The following is a 17,896-nucleotide window of genomic DNA, read 5'->3' as shown; positions in this document are numbered from 1 at the left end:
CTACGACTTGAAATCAGCAAATACAAGTATACTTAAAGGATTCCTAATATATTCACAGACGTATTTAAAAGTCTCAAACCATAATATTCTTCCTATAAAAACAGTTATTCACTATTTGGTAGAGCCATGTCAACTGTCAAATTTGACACATTTTTTGATGATCTCACCATGGGCATGCATTGTCTCTCTTTGGATCTCAATATTTTCCCGCTAGATGGCCAAGACCTAGTGTTTTTGCAGTATTTCGACACGCAAATGTATGACGTCACCATTTCAACCATCAATGAACGCATGGAACTAAAACAAAGCTTAATATAAAGGAAAAACTAGAGAAGTGATGGAATTACCTGCGATGTCGGAATATACCGCGTTTACCCTACAATTTACAAATATTAAAACATTACACTGATTACAAATTTACAGTCCTTTGCAGTTTGCACAGTTGTAAACTTGTAAGTTGTAACATAGGGTAAATGCGGTATATATAGTTTATATACTTTAAGCTTAAGGAAGTAGCAAAAAATGAATGGCTATAAAAAACGTAGGGTAGACGCGGCACAGTGGCAAACCAGAGCTTTTTTAGAATCAGTTCATTTTTAATTTCCTCATTTACTCAAGATTTGAACCAATTTCTTAAGTATGATAATGCTGGTATCCAGGATACTTTACTGGTCTACTTATAGGACTCAAAAATGAACTTGAGGGAGAGTCTAAAAAACTTTCTGCTTTGCCACTATGAGACGCGGTATAGGCCTATTCCAACCTCGTGGGTAATTCCAACACTTCTCACCTTTCTCAACTTTTTCCTTTATATTAAGCTTTGTCTTAGTTTCACACATTCGTTGATGGTTGAAATAGTGACGTCATACTATTGCATGCCATACTATTGCCAAAACACTAGGTCTGGGTCGTCTGGCAGGAAAATGTTGAGATCCAAAGAGAGACAGTGCACCTCACCTAACGACTAGCGAGAACATCAAAATAATTGTCAAAGTTGATAGGTAGTTGACCTTGCTTGACCAAATAGTGATGAACTGTTTGTCTTTGTGTAGAAAGAATATTATGGTTTGAGACTTTTAAATAAGTCTGTGAATATATTAGGAATCCTTTAAGTATACTTGTATTTGCTGATTTCAAGTGGTAAATAAGTTAATAGATGATTAAGTTAAGAGACAGTTATAGACGCATAAAAAGTAATTCCGACACGGTGTCAAAATTATGACACACAGCCGTGACAACCGTGTGTTCTATTATGACACAGCTCACACAGGGTGTTGGAATTCCAACACAGGGTGTCGGAATTACAATTTTGAAGCGCTGTCTACCGTAGTAGAAAAAATATTTGCTGTTTTAAAAAATTTCACTTAGAAAAAAGTGGCAGACAAGTGTCAGCATGAAAACTTCATTTGGGGAATTTACATACCTCAATCCAAAAAAAAATGGCAGCAATTTCTGCATGGCGGGGCTACTCGGGTCACCCCCTTGGGGCTATTCAGGATACCCCCAAAAACGCATTGCAGTAGAACCTCAGTTAGCAAAGGCTACAGTTAAGAAAAAAATTGATTAAAAACAAAGAAAATTGATTACATTTACCTTGCTCAGCGAAAAAAATTTCACATATCAAAAAATTAGTGCATCATCGGTCATCACAAAATTGTGCATAGAATGTCATATATAGAATTGTGCACCAGGCATCATAGAATGAAAAGTAATTGACCTGAACTATGATTTATTCTTCAAAACATACCTATGATGGTTGTCACTAAAACCTTCCTTTCTGTTTCAGGTAGTATGTTTTTCACAATCTTTTTTATAGTAAATTCACTTAACCCAATTAAAATGGTGTGAAATTACAAGCCGTCCTGTAAGCTTACAGATACAGAAAAAATGCTATAAGGCTGCTGATATGAAGCTTGCAGTGGACAAGTTGTTGTAAATGCTCAATGGCATGTTCATGGATATGGTAATATTGCATCAATAATACGGTAGTTAATGTATATGGTAATATCATATCAATAAATGAAAAAGAAGTAAAAAATCACTGAAAATGTCATTTATTCTACCTCTACATCATCTACAATGAAAGAGGAGGACTTCAGAGTACCGTCAAACAGGGTAAAAAGGGATGGTTTTGAGCATTTTTGTTAATAACTTCTTACCATGAAACATTTCAGAAACAAGTTTAGGCTCATTTTATAGCTCTTTGCGAGGGCTATCCAATGGCATCTTTAAAAAAATTCCATATGCTATTTGTAAGGTGCCAGATGCAAAATAAAATCGTCCCGATTTACCCCTGGGAACGGGGTAATCCGGGACACTTGCAATAAAAGTTAATTTTAAAACGTTTGAAGTATGCAGAGTGTACTTATCCATTACTAACAGTACTTTGAAGTCCTCCTCTTTCATTATAGATGATGTAAATGTAAAATAAATGACATTTTCTGTGATTTTACTTGTTTTTCCTTTATTGATATGATATTACCATATTCATTAATGACCGTATTATTAATGTGATATTACTGTATCCATGGACATGTCTTTGAGCATTGACAACTACCTTGTCCACTGCAAGCTTCATGTCAGCAGCCAGTAGCATTTCTTCTGTATCTGTAAGCTTGCTGGATGGCTTGCAATTTCGCACAATTTTAATTGAGTCAAGTGATTTCACTATAACAAAAAAGATTGTAAAAAACATACCTGAAACAGGAAGGAATATTTTAGCGACAACCATCATATTTTTTGGAGAAATAAATCATAGTTTAGGTTAATTACTTTTCATTCTTTGTTGCTCAGTGCTCAATTCTATCTGTGACATTCTATGCACAATTTTGTGATTACTGATGCGGTAATTTTTTATTAAGTAAAATTTTTTTCACTTAGCGAGGTAAATGTAATCAAAATTCTTTGTTGTTAATTGATTTTTTCATTAACTGGAGCCTTTGCTAACCAAGGATCTACTGTAAATGCAATTTTAGGGGTGTCCCTTATTACCCCAGGGGAGGTGTCCCTTATTACCCTGTTTTACAGAAATGGCCACCATTTTTTCTTGGAATGAGATGTGCAAATTCTGTCAATCATATTTTTAAGCCAACACTAGTGTGCAACTTTTATGTAAGAAAATTTTTTTAAGACGACAAATATATTTTCTGCTTCAGACAGCAGAGGTACTTTTCCAAAATCTCACTTTTCACACTTTTTTCATGGATTTTGTAGAGGTAATAAATGTATGATTTCTCAACTTGCTTTATGCTGCATAGATAGTAAAATGTTGAATTTTACATCACTATTTTTAGTTTTGCAATATTTTAATTAGTTTAGCTACAACATTTCTACAAAATGTTGGGGGACTGTCCCTTATTACCCCGCCTGTCCCTTTTTACCCCGTTTGACGGTACACTGTGCATGCTTCAAACATTTTGTAATTGAGTTTTATTTCAAGTGTCTTGGATTACCCTATTCCCAGGGGTAATTCGAAATGCTTTTATTTTGCATCTGTCACCTCATGAATAGCATATGGACTTTTTTTGAAGATGCCATATGATAGCCTCACAAAGAGCTATAAAATGAGCTCAAACTTGTTTATGAAATGTTTCATGGTAAGAAGTTAGTAACACAAAATGCTCAAAACCGTCCCTTATTACCCCGTTTTACAGTACAATGAACACTACATCCACTGCCACTGGCACATAGAGGCTGATGACATGGTGTCTGTAAGAAAAATATTATCAACTGCATTGATCTTAAGGTCCTTGTATTAATGTTGACTACCGGTAGATTCTTTTCCAAATAAAAATGCAAGTCACTCTACTGTGCTTCATTGAGTACACAATGTATGCATAATATGACATTGTAGATCTATTGCTGCAATGCTTGTGCACTTTTCATGCTCATGATTTGTATAATTTATCTAAATGTTGCTGATGGAGCAAAAGTGAAGAGATGAAAATTCCTGGATATGAAACAATTTCATATCAAGCATAAGCTAAATCAAAGAACAAAGCCATTAACTAGTTACATATATGTAGTCAAATGTCATTCAATCCACGTATCAATTTTAGAGCAAAACATGAAGTCAATATAAAAATAGGCTTACCAACTAAACACTTTGACCTGTAACTGTTTCCTTAATATCTTCTTTTTGTATTACGGTTCTCACTTTTGATTGCTCAATATAATCTCTGGAAGTAACATTGCTCTCCACTTAGAAGGGGCATGCTTAACCATGCTGCTTTCAATTCAACTTGAAGTTACTGTATACTCCCAGCATACTGTGATGTCCTGGATCCATGGTTGCTTTATTTCAGTTTCAATTGATTCAAATAACAGCAAGAAAATTGGACCATTGTTCAATTTTGCCTCTGCTTGCATTTCATTTTAGCCTCAATAAAAAAATCCCTCTGAAGGCTTGCCTAAGGACTATTGATGTCAGGATATGAATAAATTTGAGGAAAATGTATAACTGAACCCATGACTAGGATAATAAATTGTGACAATGCCCATTGCAGTGCCTGGTAAATTAAATAGATTTGATTTTATTATGTTAGGATTGGATGAAGCTTGAGAGAGTAACAAATGTAAATAACTGCTATACTTGTCAGTATTTGTGTTTCAAATAAAAACTGAGGGAAAAGGTACATATGCACAATACAATAAGAATAGTCTGATGTTATTTATCTGAAAATTTATATTTTTATTGTTTGAGGTGTGAGTTGATAACTTGCTTATTAAATTAGCTTCAAAAATGGCAAGAAAAATGTTGGACTGGTCAAAAAAGTAACCCTTGGGACAACCTTTTATCTAACTGAAACCTAACAAAGTAATTTTGGAGCAAAAAATCTCTTCTTGTAAACTGAAATATTTATATGGCATTGATGACACATCACCAAATCAACACTTTTTTCAATGTGTATGTGTATTTTGAACCTATTTCAGTGGTGATGAAAATGATGCTCTTCACATGGCTGCTGACCACTCTGCAAGTGATGGGGAATGTCCGGCACCCAACCAAGGGAGAGATGTGCAAGATCATGAGCTAGAAATCTGTACTGCTACTAGGTTCGTTACCACCTTGATCTCCAACCAAGGGAGAGATGTGCAAGATCATGAGCTAGAAATCTGTACTGCTACTAGGTTTGTTACCACCTTGATCTTGACATCCTGCAATGTGATTTTCTTGTAACTTAGAACCAGCTTGCTTAGAACCAGCTGGAAGGTTAGGCCTGGAGTATAAGACTTGGCAAAATATATGTGGGTTGGAAAATAGAGGAACAGTTGGTTCCTCATTGACAAACCATCACTACTTGAGATACCTGGAATGCCCAATTCATTTTTATCATTGTAGCCTCCCAAAACACATCTATATGATGTTAATGCCATAGCTAATTGATATTCTTGCCATAGCTAAAACTAGACTGTTGATTTCTGTCCTGATGTTTATCCATTAAGAGCGAATCTGTCATTCATGCAGGAATCCTGGGAGTCCCCAGTTAAATAATGCTGACAGCAGTGGATCTGGTGAAGAGGCAATGCCTGTGGACGATGAGCAGACTTTTGAAGATGCACTCCCTGCAACTGAAGGAGTGTCCACTCCTGGGCACATGTCGCCCACTCCGCACTCTAAACCTGCCACTCCTCTCAAGCAGCAAGGCCTTCTTGGTAGGCATCTTCTTGATTAGTTTCATGACTGAGTGGGAGCTTAGTGTTATGTGAGTTTCTTACGATTAAGGAAATGTTTAGAGTTATTTCAACTTTGGCACATTTGTTCAAGTATAATTGTATCCAAGAGTGAATATTCCAGTACATTAGTTTGAAAATAATGGTTTTGTTAATATTATTGCTTCACAAGAGAGGTTGAATTCAGTATATATACAATTGCAATGAAAGTGAGTGCACAATACAAAATTCTCATTCCATTCACAGGTCAAGTTCGGTCTCCTAGAACACGACGGCAGCGCACATCATCTACGTCGCTATCAGGGACAAACTCAACCACTTGCCGGAGCCGAGAGCCAATACTGCGGGGCAAGAGGCAAGCCATATACACAAGTGGTCGCCCTCCATGGTATGATGCTCAAGGCCAGATGGTTGAGCCCTTTGTTATTGGTAAGCCCTTTGTTATTGGTAAGCCCTTTGTTATTGGTAAGCCCTTTGTAATTGGTAAGCCCTTAGTTATTGGTAAGCCCTTTGTTATCCCTTTGTTATTGGTAAGCCCTTTGTTATTGGTAAGCCCTTTGTAATTGGTAAGCCCTTAGTTATTGGTAAGCCCTTTGTTATTGGTAAGCCCTTAGTTATTGGTGGCGCCTTTATGGCATTTATTTGTTGACGTCTTAACTGAACTTGTGCAGTAGGGAAGTCTGGATGAGTAAATCAATCATTTGGAACCCATCCGGTTTTGAATTGAAATTAAACTCTGATTCTACACTTGTTTTAATACTTCCAATTGTGATACCATCTAAATTTATTTAAATATTTTCTGAAATGACCTGAAATAGCCCTGGTTATCAAATATTTTGTTTGCCTGTATCTTCCACATAAATATCATCACTTTTGACAATATCAAGTAATTTGCACAATTTTTACTCTGATGATATTTCTAATTATTCCTCAGTTTGAACTTTTTTTTTTGTTGATGTATTCTGGAGTTGTTATCGAAAATATTTGTCTATCCATTCATCTGCATTGCTTCTACTTTTAGAAAGTTGCTGCAATATTCAGACATTTTTCCTGAATTCTCCTATACTTGTTGGCTTTTTAGCGCATTTTCTCATTTATGGAATAAATGCACTATTGTGCTCGCCATGTTTGTCTGTCCGTCCGTGACCTCAAGTTTTCGTCAATGAGAAAATGCGCTCTCTGTCACTCACTGCAGTGAGTACTGAGTTATATTTAGTGCTTTTACATGCATTGATCATTCATTGATTGACATTTCCCTGCTACATGTTTAGGTGTGTGTGGTGGCAGCGCTTCTGGCAAGACTACGGTGGCCCAAAAGATCATCGAGGAGCTAGACGTGCAGTGGGTGACTCTGCTCTCCCTTGACAGCTTCTATAAGGTGCGTCTAATGGTTCTCTAGTACAAATATTATTCCTGTATTTCTTGCTCTTTGCTTGCCTTAACATTTACCAACTCAGAATGGCTCTGCCAAGTCTTTGACTTGATTTGACTATCAACTCATATTTTGCATGAACAAATTTTAAAAGTCTAACCTTTGCAAAGTTTAGTGTTTTGCTATTGTGATAATGATAGTGTTATGGACGAGTCTTCTCAGGCAATTTTTCTGAAACATGTCTTCATTACCTGGGGATGCATTGAGCGCCTTTGGATATAGCTCGCTGCACATGATCGTGGGTCTTGATAGTGGGGTTGAGATATTATGCAGGCAAGATTACTTGCATTTCCTTCCATGAATGTTTCCTTAGGCTGACTGGTAGCAACATTTTCTTCTCTTCTTATGTGAAAATAGCCAATATCAGAGAAGATGGCTTGTTAAGAAAGGTACATTTACTTCATATTCATTATGATGATCTTTCTTTATTCATCTAATGAGTCCTCTAGTATGTACCGTCAGTTTAGTTGTTCAGTCGCGTCTGGCGTGACCGCCTCAGTAACATAAGAGTCTGACCTTGCTGCGGTAGCAGTTGTCTTGTGTCGTTCATCATTAAGGCCTGCCATTTGTACCAAGTTTTACCATTTTGCTGGTTTTAGTATTTTTAACGTGCTCCTTTTGAATCTCTAACTTTTCTGAATAAAAACTGCACTTTAATTGCAGTTTTAAACGTTTCGTTCGTTTAAAAACGAGAAAGAAATGTCATTAATTCCCAATTGTTTGACCAAGGAATAAAATATTCAAATAATTATATTTAAGAGAAGGTATTTACCGGCGTTTTGCTGCATAGTTCTGGCCCTGGTGACTATGTTGAAGAATTGCAGCGAATGTCTTGTTACACTCATACCCAATATATGCAAGTAAAAATTCAAGTATTTAAAATGTATCATTGTTTATGAACTCATTATAAAAAATTGATGCCTAATCCTTAGCGAGTACCGTATGCAATAGGAATGTTGGAACACATTTCCCATATGCTTCCTTTATTCAGAACTGTGAGAATTACAGCAAAAAAATGTATAAAATTTATGCATATATACGTTCAATGTATGCCCAGATTCTCTCGCCCAAACAACACGAAGAAGCCGAGCGTAACGAGTACAACTTTGACCATCCCGACGCCTTCGACTTCGAGCTGGTGATCAAGACGCTGAAGCGCCTCAAGGAGGGCAAGAAGGTTGAGGTCCCCATCTACAACTTCCTCACACACAGAAGAGAAGCTAAAACTGTGAGTGACGCTTCATTAAAACTGTGAGTGACAACTTTCTCACGCACAGAAGAGAAGCTAAAACTGTGAGTGACGCTTCATTAAAACTGTGAGTGACGCTTCATTAAAACTGTGAGTGACGCTTCATTAAAANCCTGTCTCTTATACACATCTAGATGTGTATAAGAGACAGCATTAAAACTGTGAGTGACGCTTCATTAACGTGACGCTTCATTAAAACTGTGAGTGACGCTTCATTAAAACTGTGAGTGACGCTTCATTAACGTGACGCTTCATTAAAACTGTGAGTGACTCGTCACGGGCTTAGATCACATCGCCTTGTAGCTTATCAAGTCTACGTAATTAACATCAGTTGTTATAAATTTTTATTGCAATTTTGCATCCATTCGTTTTCATCATTGCCAATAATTGGTACCTAAATGTTGAAGTCAGAGTTATTGCTCTTTTTAATTGTAAATAAATGCATATTTGTAATTCAGGAAGTGTTGAATCCTTGACTCGACACACTAATGATTGATAGTTAAAGTTCAAATTTCATATGTGAAAGATTTTGTCTGCATTTGAATTTAATTATTCTACAGTTCATTGATTAGGATTCTTTTTTTTAACTGGAAAATCATGCCTGTTGAAATAAAAATTATTCAGCCTAAATTTGTTATTTTCCTCACAGAAAACCATGTATGGTGCCAACGTCATCATCTTTGAAGGGATTTTAGCGTTTTACTCTCCGGAGCTTGTTAAGGTGGGTAATGTAATGTAATGGTGCATGGTGGGTAATGTCAAGTCTTTACATTCCGAGATTCCTGTTGCCTGGCTGCAGTTTTCTTCTTCTGGCTAATAGACGAAAGCTGCATATGCTGCCCATAGGGCAAAAATCTAATGAAAAATACATAAACTGTTTTTTGCTGTATTTCTTTCCTTGAGTGTTGTTGGCTGTAGTTTCTAGCTTTTTGCCTGTGAATAAAGATTTGAACTTCTCATCTGTGAATGTTTTTTTATATTTTTGTTGTCGCTCCAGTGGTTTTTCCACAGCTTATGTTTGTGGACTCGCTTGTTCGACATGTGATATTTATTAAGATTAGGGTTAAGATGCTCTTACATATGCATGATTCCCTACATGATTGTTAGGAACATTAGTGTTAAGATCTCCTATGTTTGCATGATTCCCTACATGATTGTTAGGAACATTAGTGTTAAGATGCTCCTATGTTTGACTGATTCCCTACATGATTGTTAGGGACATTAGTGTTAAGATGCTCCTATGTTTGCATGATTCCCTACATGATTGTTAGGGACATTAGTGTTAAGATGCTCCTATGTTTGACTGATTCCCTACATGATGGTTAGGAACATTAGTGTTAAGATGCTCCTATGTTTGCATGATTCCCTACATGATTGTTAGGGACATTAGTGTTAAGATGCTCCTATGTTTGACTGATTCCCTACATGATGGTTAGGAACATTAGTGTTAAGATGCTCCTATCTTTGCATGATTCCCTCCATGATTGTTTGGAAGATAAGTAATTGTGTTAAGGTACTCCTAAACATGCATGATGCCCTACAATATATTTAGGAAGATTAGTGTTAAGATGCTCCTAAATAAGCGTGATGCCATACAATATATCCCCCTCCAGCTGCTGGACATGAAGGTGTTCGTGGAGACTGACAGCGACGAGCGTCTGGTGCGCCGCCTCACGCGCGACATCAGCAGACGCGGACGAGACCTAGACGGCGTACTGAAGCAATACTTCAAGTTCGTCAAGCCTGCCTTCGACTACTACATCGCTCCCTCCATGGTAACTCATCGTCTTAAGGTTTATTCTTAGCAATACTTCAAGTTCGTCAAGCCTGCCTTCGACTACTACATCGCTCCCTCCATGGTAACTCATCATCACAAGGTTTATTCTTATCTATATTGCGTTATTGGAAATTTTGTTTTTATTCACGTTCTATGATGGAATTTTTTTCTGTCAAGTCTTGAATTTGTTTATTCTGGCGAAGCTCTAGTATACAGAGCGCTGTAATTTGTGGAAATAATAAATCTAATAACTTTCCTGAAGTAATAAGGATCTCGGAATATAGATAAAGAAATGAACATACTGAGAAGTTCTTGTGTAAACGTTATTCGACTAGAGAAATGAATCCAGTTTCTCTTTTGCGATCAGTTCACTTAGTTTAAAAAATGATTGGAAATTGAATTTCAGTTTTCTGTGGTTATGTAATTTAGCTACAATGTTTACCAGCGAGTAATATTGTGTAGCTTATTAGTTTACCTCACGCCTGTACATTGTGTACTCTGTACCAGTGACTAATATTGTGTAGCTTATTAGTTTACCTTACATCTGTACATTGTGTACTCTGTACCAGTGACTAATATTGTGTAGCTTACGTATCAGCTTACCTTACGCTTGTACATTGTGTACTCTGTACCATAGTGGCAAACCAGAGAAAACCAGAGATTTTTTGGAATCAGTTCATTTTAAATTTCCTTATTTACCCAATATTTAAACCATTTTCTTATGTACTATGATTATGCTGGTATCCATGATACTTTACTGTTCTACTTATAGTACTCAAAATTGAACTTGAGGGAGAGTCTAAATCTAAAAAACTCTCTGCTTTGCCACTATGCTCTGTACCAGTGCTTAATATTGTGTATAGCTTATTAGTTTACCTTACGCCTGTACATTGTGTACTCTGTACCAGTGCTCAATATTGCGTGTGTTGTGGCAGGTTCACGCGGACATCATCGTGCCGCGGGGCGGGGAGAACGAGGTCGCCATCAACCTCATCGCGCAGAACGTCATGACGCAGCTCACGCAGGTCACAAATATTCTTATTTTTTATTAGCAGAACTTTCTACAAGCATTGTTTATCAACAATATAACCATTTGCAACACCGGCTACTTGCGATACGTTGCAACCTAATAGTTTGGTATTTAAAATTAATTAGGAAATTTCACATTCAGTTTAGAACCTGTCCCGTTTCAATAATGGTTCCTAGTCAATTAACTTACGCGACCATAAAGTAATAAATACTTTGCCTTTGAATCAATTTGTGAAAATGGTTCTGCTGGGTTGTTACTAGATGAATTTTCAGAGGCACAAAAAGCAGTGGGTCCTGTGCTTGAACATGATCGTTTTCTGAAGTAGCACTGGTAAATTTTCTTTATTATTCTTTAGTCTTGTACTCTTGTTTACTGAATGTGATCATGCTCATGAGAAGAAATTCGCAATTAATTAGTTTTATTTGACAGCGAGGCTTCAAGCTGCGCGAGAAGCTGGCCCACGTGAACTTCAGTGAGGCGCGGCCGTGCAGCCTGCACCTTCTGCCGTCCACGCCCCAGGTGAGGAGGCAGGTCCTGGTGGTGTACATACGCGCCTGCTGGACGCAGCTCGTGCGCTCATGTTGTAAACTTTCCAATGTACTCTCCAATGTATACTTTCCAATGTACTTTGTACTTTTCAATGTACTTTCCAATGTACTTTGTACTTTTCAATGTACTTTCCAATGTATACTTTCCAATTTACTTTGTACTTTTCAATGTACTTTCCAATGTATACTTTCCAATGTACTTTGTACTTTTCAATGTACTTTCCAATGTATACTTTCCAATTTACTTTGTACTTTTCAATGTACTTTCCAATGTATACTTTCCTATGTACTTAGTACTTTCCAATGTACTTTCCGATGTATACTTTCCAATGTACTTTCCAATGTACTTTCCAATGTACTTTCTTTCCTCCGAGCGCTGCAGTTTCTCTGTGTAGTTCCGCTTGTTAGAGGAAGCCTATAATCGGCTAGTTGTAGGCGAATGCTTTATGGGTCATCAAAAACTACTTCGCATTCTTAATTTTATTGACAAGACAATTATAAGTATGATACTGAGAACATATTTATTGAGTTATATCATGTTGTAAATTACTGAAACTTCAAACTATGTACATCCTAATTCTTGAGTCATATTTCATCTCATATACCGTAAGTCAAATATTCAAATGCTCGTCTTGGACTGTACATTTGTTCAGATAAAGCAGTGAGTATTGGTGCAAGTGACTATTAACTGTAATATGATCAGGTTGATGCAAGTGACTATTAACTGTAATGTTATCAGGTTGATGCAAGTGACTATTAACTGTAATGTTATCAGGTTGATGCAAGTGACTATTAACTGTAATATGATCAGGTTGATGCAAGTGACTATTAACTGTAATGTTATCAGGTGCGAGGCCTGCATACTTTCATCCGCAACAAGGAGACGCCGCGAGACGAGTTCATCTTCTACAGCAAGCGCCTCATCAGGCTGGTCATCGAGCACGCCCTCACGCTGCTCCCCTTCAGGGTAACTCTTCCCTCTGCAGCGCTCCTTTTGCGCTAGATTTTTATATGCCATAGCGTTTATTATGAGGATAAAGAGGTGGACTACCAGGCATTGTTGCTGGCTACAGAGCACCGATTTACTCGCCAAAGTAAGATTGAAATGCCATCCAGGCTGGTTGAACGGTCATCATCTTGGGAAAATTGGACCAAATTTTAAAAGTAAGCATCCTTTAATGACTGATCACTGCTACTAACGTTGTACTTTTTTAACGGCCTTTGACTCATTTAAACATCGATAGTTTATTCGCTGATTCTTTGAACGCTTAACTTGTCCTTCGTTGTACAGGACGTGTGCGTGGACACCCCGCAGGGCGTGCCGTACACAGGTAAGCGCATCGCCACGGAGCGTCTGTGCGGCGTGTCCATCCTGCGTGCCGGGGAGACCATGGAAGGAGCTCTCTGTGACGTCCTCAAGGACGTGCGCATCGGCAAGATCCTCATCCAAACCAACCAGGAGACGGGCGAGCCTGAGGTGCAACTTTGATATCTCGCGTATCTTTTGGTTCTTCGGGCTCTATGTTTAGCCTCTGTCCGTTATTAGTTACCAGGGAATGTGAGACTTCATATCTCCTGTTGTGTCATGAGTTACTTCCGGTTTTATCTTTAGCTTTTATCTGTTTCTTGTAACCAGGTCTTGTGAGACTTGATATCTCGTGTTGTGTCGTGAGTTTCTTCGGTTGTCTTTAGCCTTTGTCCGCTATTAGTAACCAGGCCTTGTGAGACTTGGAATCTCGTGTTGTGTCGAGAGTTACTTTCGGTTGTATATTTAACCTTTGTCCGTTACTTGTAACCAAGCCTTAAGCAACAAACAGACTAAACTTGATGAAGAATTATGTATTCGGAACCATTATTTATGTTGAACTTAAGTTTCTTATCCTTTTGCATGAAACGGTTCAATTTCAGGGTGTTAGAATCTGTGAATAGAATTAAATTAAGGTTCTAGATGTTGTTAAAAATTTCTGCGCATTGTGATTTCTTCACGGACAAGAATTATGACTTAGAATGCCTCAATTTATTCGTCCCAATCAAGCCCAGGTTGCTGCTGCTTTTCAAGTTTATAAAACGATATTTTTTCCCTCGTATTGTGTGATGTCAGAACTCGACGTTGACAGCCTAATTTCTGTCTGTAATCTTAGTTAAATTTGTCCTCTGTTCAGCTGTACTATCTGCGCCTGCCGAAGGACATCAAGGACTACCAGCTGTTTGTGATGGACGCGACGGTGGCCACTGGAGCGGCCGCCATGATGGCCATCAAGGTACTCCTCGACCACGACGTACCGGAGGACAACATCTCCCTCTGTTCGCTGCTCATGACTGAACAAGGTCAGTCTAAATCTTATCTTTTAGTGTCTTTATTTAAGGGTATCGTAAGACTTTGACAGTTGTTTATGCTTCTTTTTTCGCAGATGAAATCTTACATATGATGAACTCTAAATCATTGTTGTTTATTTAAGTAGAGATTCGTTTGGTTTAAATTTTTGAAATCTGATTTTTCCGACCATCATACATTCATTGTTAAGCTATTATCTAGAATTATTTTTTTCTTGAATTTTTGAGACTGGGTTTTTCTTAGGACTTTCGTCTTTTCCATCCCAGAAAAGCAATTTTCAACTAAAAAGTTTAAGAAGTTAATCTTTTTGCAAAAAAGCTCATAGTAAATATATGTACAACTATTGCATCCAAACATCTTTAATTTTATGCTACAGGACTGCAAATATCCTCATCCAGATGTTTGGATGAGTTTATCTCACCATTATGAAGACGAGCACAGCTGAATTAAATGCATTCACCTCGTAAACGGTGTACACTGAAGTGTTTTGGCCCGCAGGTGTGCACAACATAGCGTACGCTTTCCCCAAAGTGAAAATCGTGACGACCGCCATCGATCCGAGCGTCAACGACAAATTCTACATTGTCCCTGGCATCGGAAATTTCGGCGATCGCTACTTCGGCACCGAGCCTTCAGAGGAAGACTAGTCATTCTAGTCTTCAGAGGAAGACTAGTCATTCTAGCCCTCAGAGGAAGACTAGTCATTCTAGTCTTCAGAGGAAGACTAGTCATTCTAGTCTTCAGAGGAAGACTAGAATGGAGGAGTAACTTCGCCATTTGGATGATCTCTGTTCTTTTCTGTTTGTTTGATTTGTTTGCAAAAACTCGAAACGACCCCCTATGGTCAGCACTCTCTGGAACAAATATGTGATGAGTTGATCGTTATCTCCGTAATGAGTAGCATCATATTCATCATCTTATGTCCTCAGTGAGTTGTTTTCCCCAGAGTGTGATGCTCCATGCCTACTTGTATTGCGCAAAGTTCCCAACACTTTTGATAAGTGGCCTGAATCTAAGCGTAATCAATGTTATCTCAAATATATTTAAATGGAAACTATGAATTAGTCTGCTTTAGAAATCAGCCCCAAAGTCTCCTAAGTTGATACACTCGGCGAACCTCTTCCTACAACCTTGCGCTTCGCTCGATATCTCCTTTACTCAACTGATTGTTTGAAATATTGCCGGCCGATCATATACCGGCAATATCTTCCTGCCTATTAGGATTAATGGATAGTTGCTTTGCCTCCTGCTCACATTCTGTTATATCAGAGGCGACAAGCTTTATAACTCTAAATGATTTGCGGCAGTTTTATTTATGCAAAAATGCAAAACCAATTTATGTCACGCACTAGTTACTGGCCGAAGATTTTCCCCGTCACTTTGATTTTTTTTGTGTAGCTTAGTAGCTGGGTTGTGCTGGCTGCGCTGCCTTGCGGTGTTTGAGGTGCAATAATGTTAAGCATTCAAGCGACCATCTCGTGTACTGACAGACATGTTGGCAATCATTACTCGTATAGAGGAGGTCTGCTCTCACCGAATGCTAGTGACCTAAATAATGCTACTTAAAGTATTGCTAATGTATTAAGTAAGTGTACGAGCTGACTAAAAGCAAACGATGAAAAACAAGGCGTCGATTTCAACGGTAAAGGCCCAATGTATGTTAAAAGACGAACTTGTTTGGGTAATGATTTCTTATTTGTTTTGTTGCATTGAATTTATCATTTTATGGGAGTGTGTAGCGGTTTTAGAAGGCGTTCTGTTATGTATGCCCCTGTAGCTGTAGTATAGCGCGAAGTTAGTCTTCTATTAACTTATCTTAAGGTATTTGAAGAGGCTGCAGCTCTGAAGGAACCGTCACGCTGAATTTACTCACTTGTCATCGGGCCAATCATTGCCTAACTATTGGCTCTCCTACAGCAAGTGATTTGCATTGCTATTATTGGCAGCCGGAGAGCCCGTGGCTGCACTTGACATTAAACGTTTCTGTTAGATTTTCTTTGGCTGTCGTATAGCGAAATGTTTTTCATGCTTTCAGACATGAATATTTGGGGAGTTGGTTACTCCGCGCTGAAGGGAAGTATAGAGTCTCTGTTCCTAGTCGCTAAATGCTTATATTTAACCAACTTTCATTTGCTTCTGGATTTAATTGTTTGTTTTTTAAGTCCAGTAGCAATTTGCTTCGTTTTTTGCATTCATCATGAATATTTTTATGAGCACTGTTTCATCCTCACGATCACCGTGGCTCCTGTCTGTCCTAAAATTATTTGTTCTGGATTGAATGCCTGCTAAGTATCATGTATAGTTAGTAAAAATAGAGTTTCTTGATGCTTTGAGTTCAAGAAACGAGGTTGTGTACTACAAATGATGACTTAAGTGGCCCCTCTAGAATAATGTTAATTTCATTTTTCATTTCTTCCACCTCAGCTCCTCTGTGACACGAGTCGCAAACCCAATGTATTGTTAGCTGTTGTGTTATCTCTAATAAATGGAGTTTTAAAATTAGTACGTTGTTTTATCCTGAAATTGCTTTGAAAATATTTAGGTTTTAATTAAATGAGTTCGCCAAGTAAGCCTACGGTTGAAACCGTCCTTCATGGTTGGCACAATGAAGGAAATTTGCTTGATAAGCGGGACTCAATTCAGAAGAAACGCGTCAACAAGAATTCAGCCTGACAGTGACTCTGCTCCGACTTTCTTATATCAACAACGGAATTTAATTATTATTAAGAATATGAACTAACAAGAAGAGCTTCCGATTTCGTCTTTGAGATCAGCGCGAATGTACTGATGTCAGTCTTGTCATATCCTGTTTATTGCGTTGTGGCGTCAATGGCGTCATGCATGCGAGTAACTAGACGCCAAAGCGCCTCACGTACGCAGCTATGCCTGCGATGCTACACGAGGGATCATTGCCAAGGATTTTAGAATTCAAATGTTCGAATTTATGGCCTCGCTGGGTTAATTAATTATACAGCTTATGTATGGTTCATTAGACTATAACATAAAAAGTTTCTGAATGAAATTAATAATGATACGATTTAATGAAATATGAGATGTTAAATCCAATGCACAATCTGAATTGATTACAAAAATTTAGCATTGATAATGAACAGCATGCAGTTTTGTGAAATAGTAACAGGCTGGGCAATTCTCATCAAATTTTTTTTCAACGTATTAAATATACTCTAACAGGATCCGTTTAAAATATATTTGCTTAAAAGAAAAAAATTCGCAAAAGAAAAAAAACGTGCGCAAACAAATTGAAGGTCAGATCTCAATCCAATATCTCTGAGCTCAGCGCCAAAAGAGTTAAAAAATAAAATTGGAAGAGTTCCAGCAGAGGGCAAAGTGGTGCACATACTTAGCTCTGTCAACCGTGGCGAGCTAAGACGTGACTTACTCAATATGCACGAGCTTGGCACGCCCCAACCATGCACCTTTTTAACAGCTGGTCGGTTAGTTCAAGTCCATATTAATACAGAGTATCATTGCTATATTCGAGCTTTCTTGATCATGTATATGGATTGTAATGTAAGCGGAGGACTCGGATAACGATGGTGTGTGTCGGGTAGATTTAACGCGTAAGAAACATTGCTGGAAGTTTGAGCGTTGAGAGAGAGTTGTAAGTGAACCAAAGAACTGAGCATTAATGGTAAGAAGTCATCACTCCGACACAAGTGCGTGAGTTAGCCTGGGCTACTGCGTTCATGGTTGACTGCGTTGGCCATCAAGGAACTGCGACTGCGCGCAGTAAAACGGTTGGGTTTTGCAATTTACGCACGAATAATTAAGTTGATTTGTTACCAAGCTTTATTAAGCTAAGTACGCACCTTGCAAATCCCAATGCGCTGT

The 17,896-nt window shown here is 38.0% G+C and overlaps 1 protein-coding gene across 3 annotated transcripts; it reads left to right on the top strand.

The window, feature by feature from the left end:
- Window positions 1-4,932: 4,932 nt before the first annotated feature.
- On the top strand, window positions 4,933-16,546 carry LOC108677067 (uridine-cytidine kinase-like 1; the record flags this gene model as incomplete). 3 transcript variants are annotated; one of them, XM_047884353.1, is given in 14 exon segments in its annotated part: window positions 4,933-5,055; window positions 5,468-5,655; window positions 5,920-6,102; window positions 6,945-7,051; window positions 8,163-8,333; window positions 9,004-9,075; window positions 9,968-10,087; window positions 10,172-10,213; window positions 11,067-11,156; window positions 11,591-11,680; window positions 12,557-12,676; window positions 13,001-13,186; window positions 13,872-14,037; window positions 14,543-16,546. In XM_047884353.1, coding segments are annotated over 14 exon segments (1,807 nt in total), but the record flags the coding sequence as incomplete, so codon positions are not given.
- Between the last annotated feature and the right edge of the window lie 1,350 nt (window positions 16,547-17,896).

Source organism: Hyalella azteca, unplaced genomic scaffold, assembly GCF_000764305.2.
Source record: "Hyalella azteca isolate HAZT.00-mixed unplaced genomic scaffold, Hazt_2.0.2 contig15264, whole genome shotgun sequence".
Lineage (NCBI taxonomy): Eukaryota > Metazoa > Arthropoda > Malacostraca > Amphipoda > Hyalellidae > Hyalella > Hyalella azteca.
Note: the sequence above shows the minus strand (reverse complement) of the source record. Positions and strands in the feature narration are given on the sequence as shown.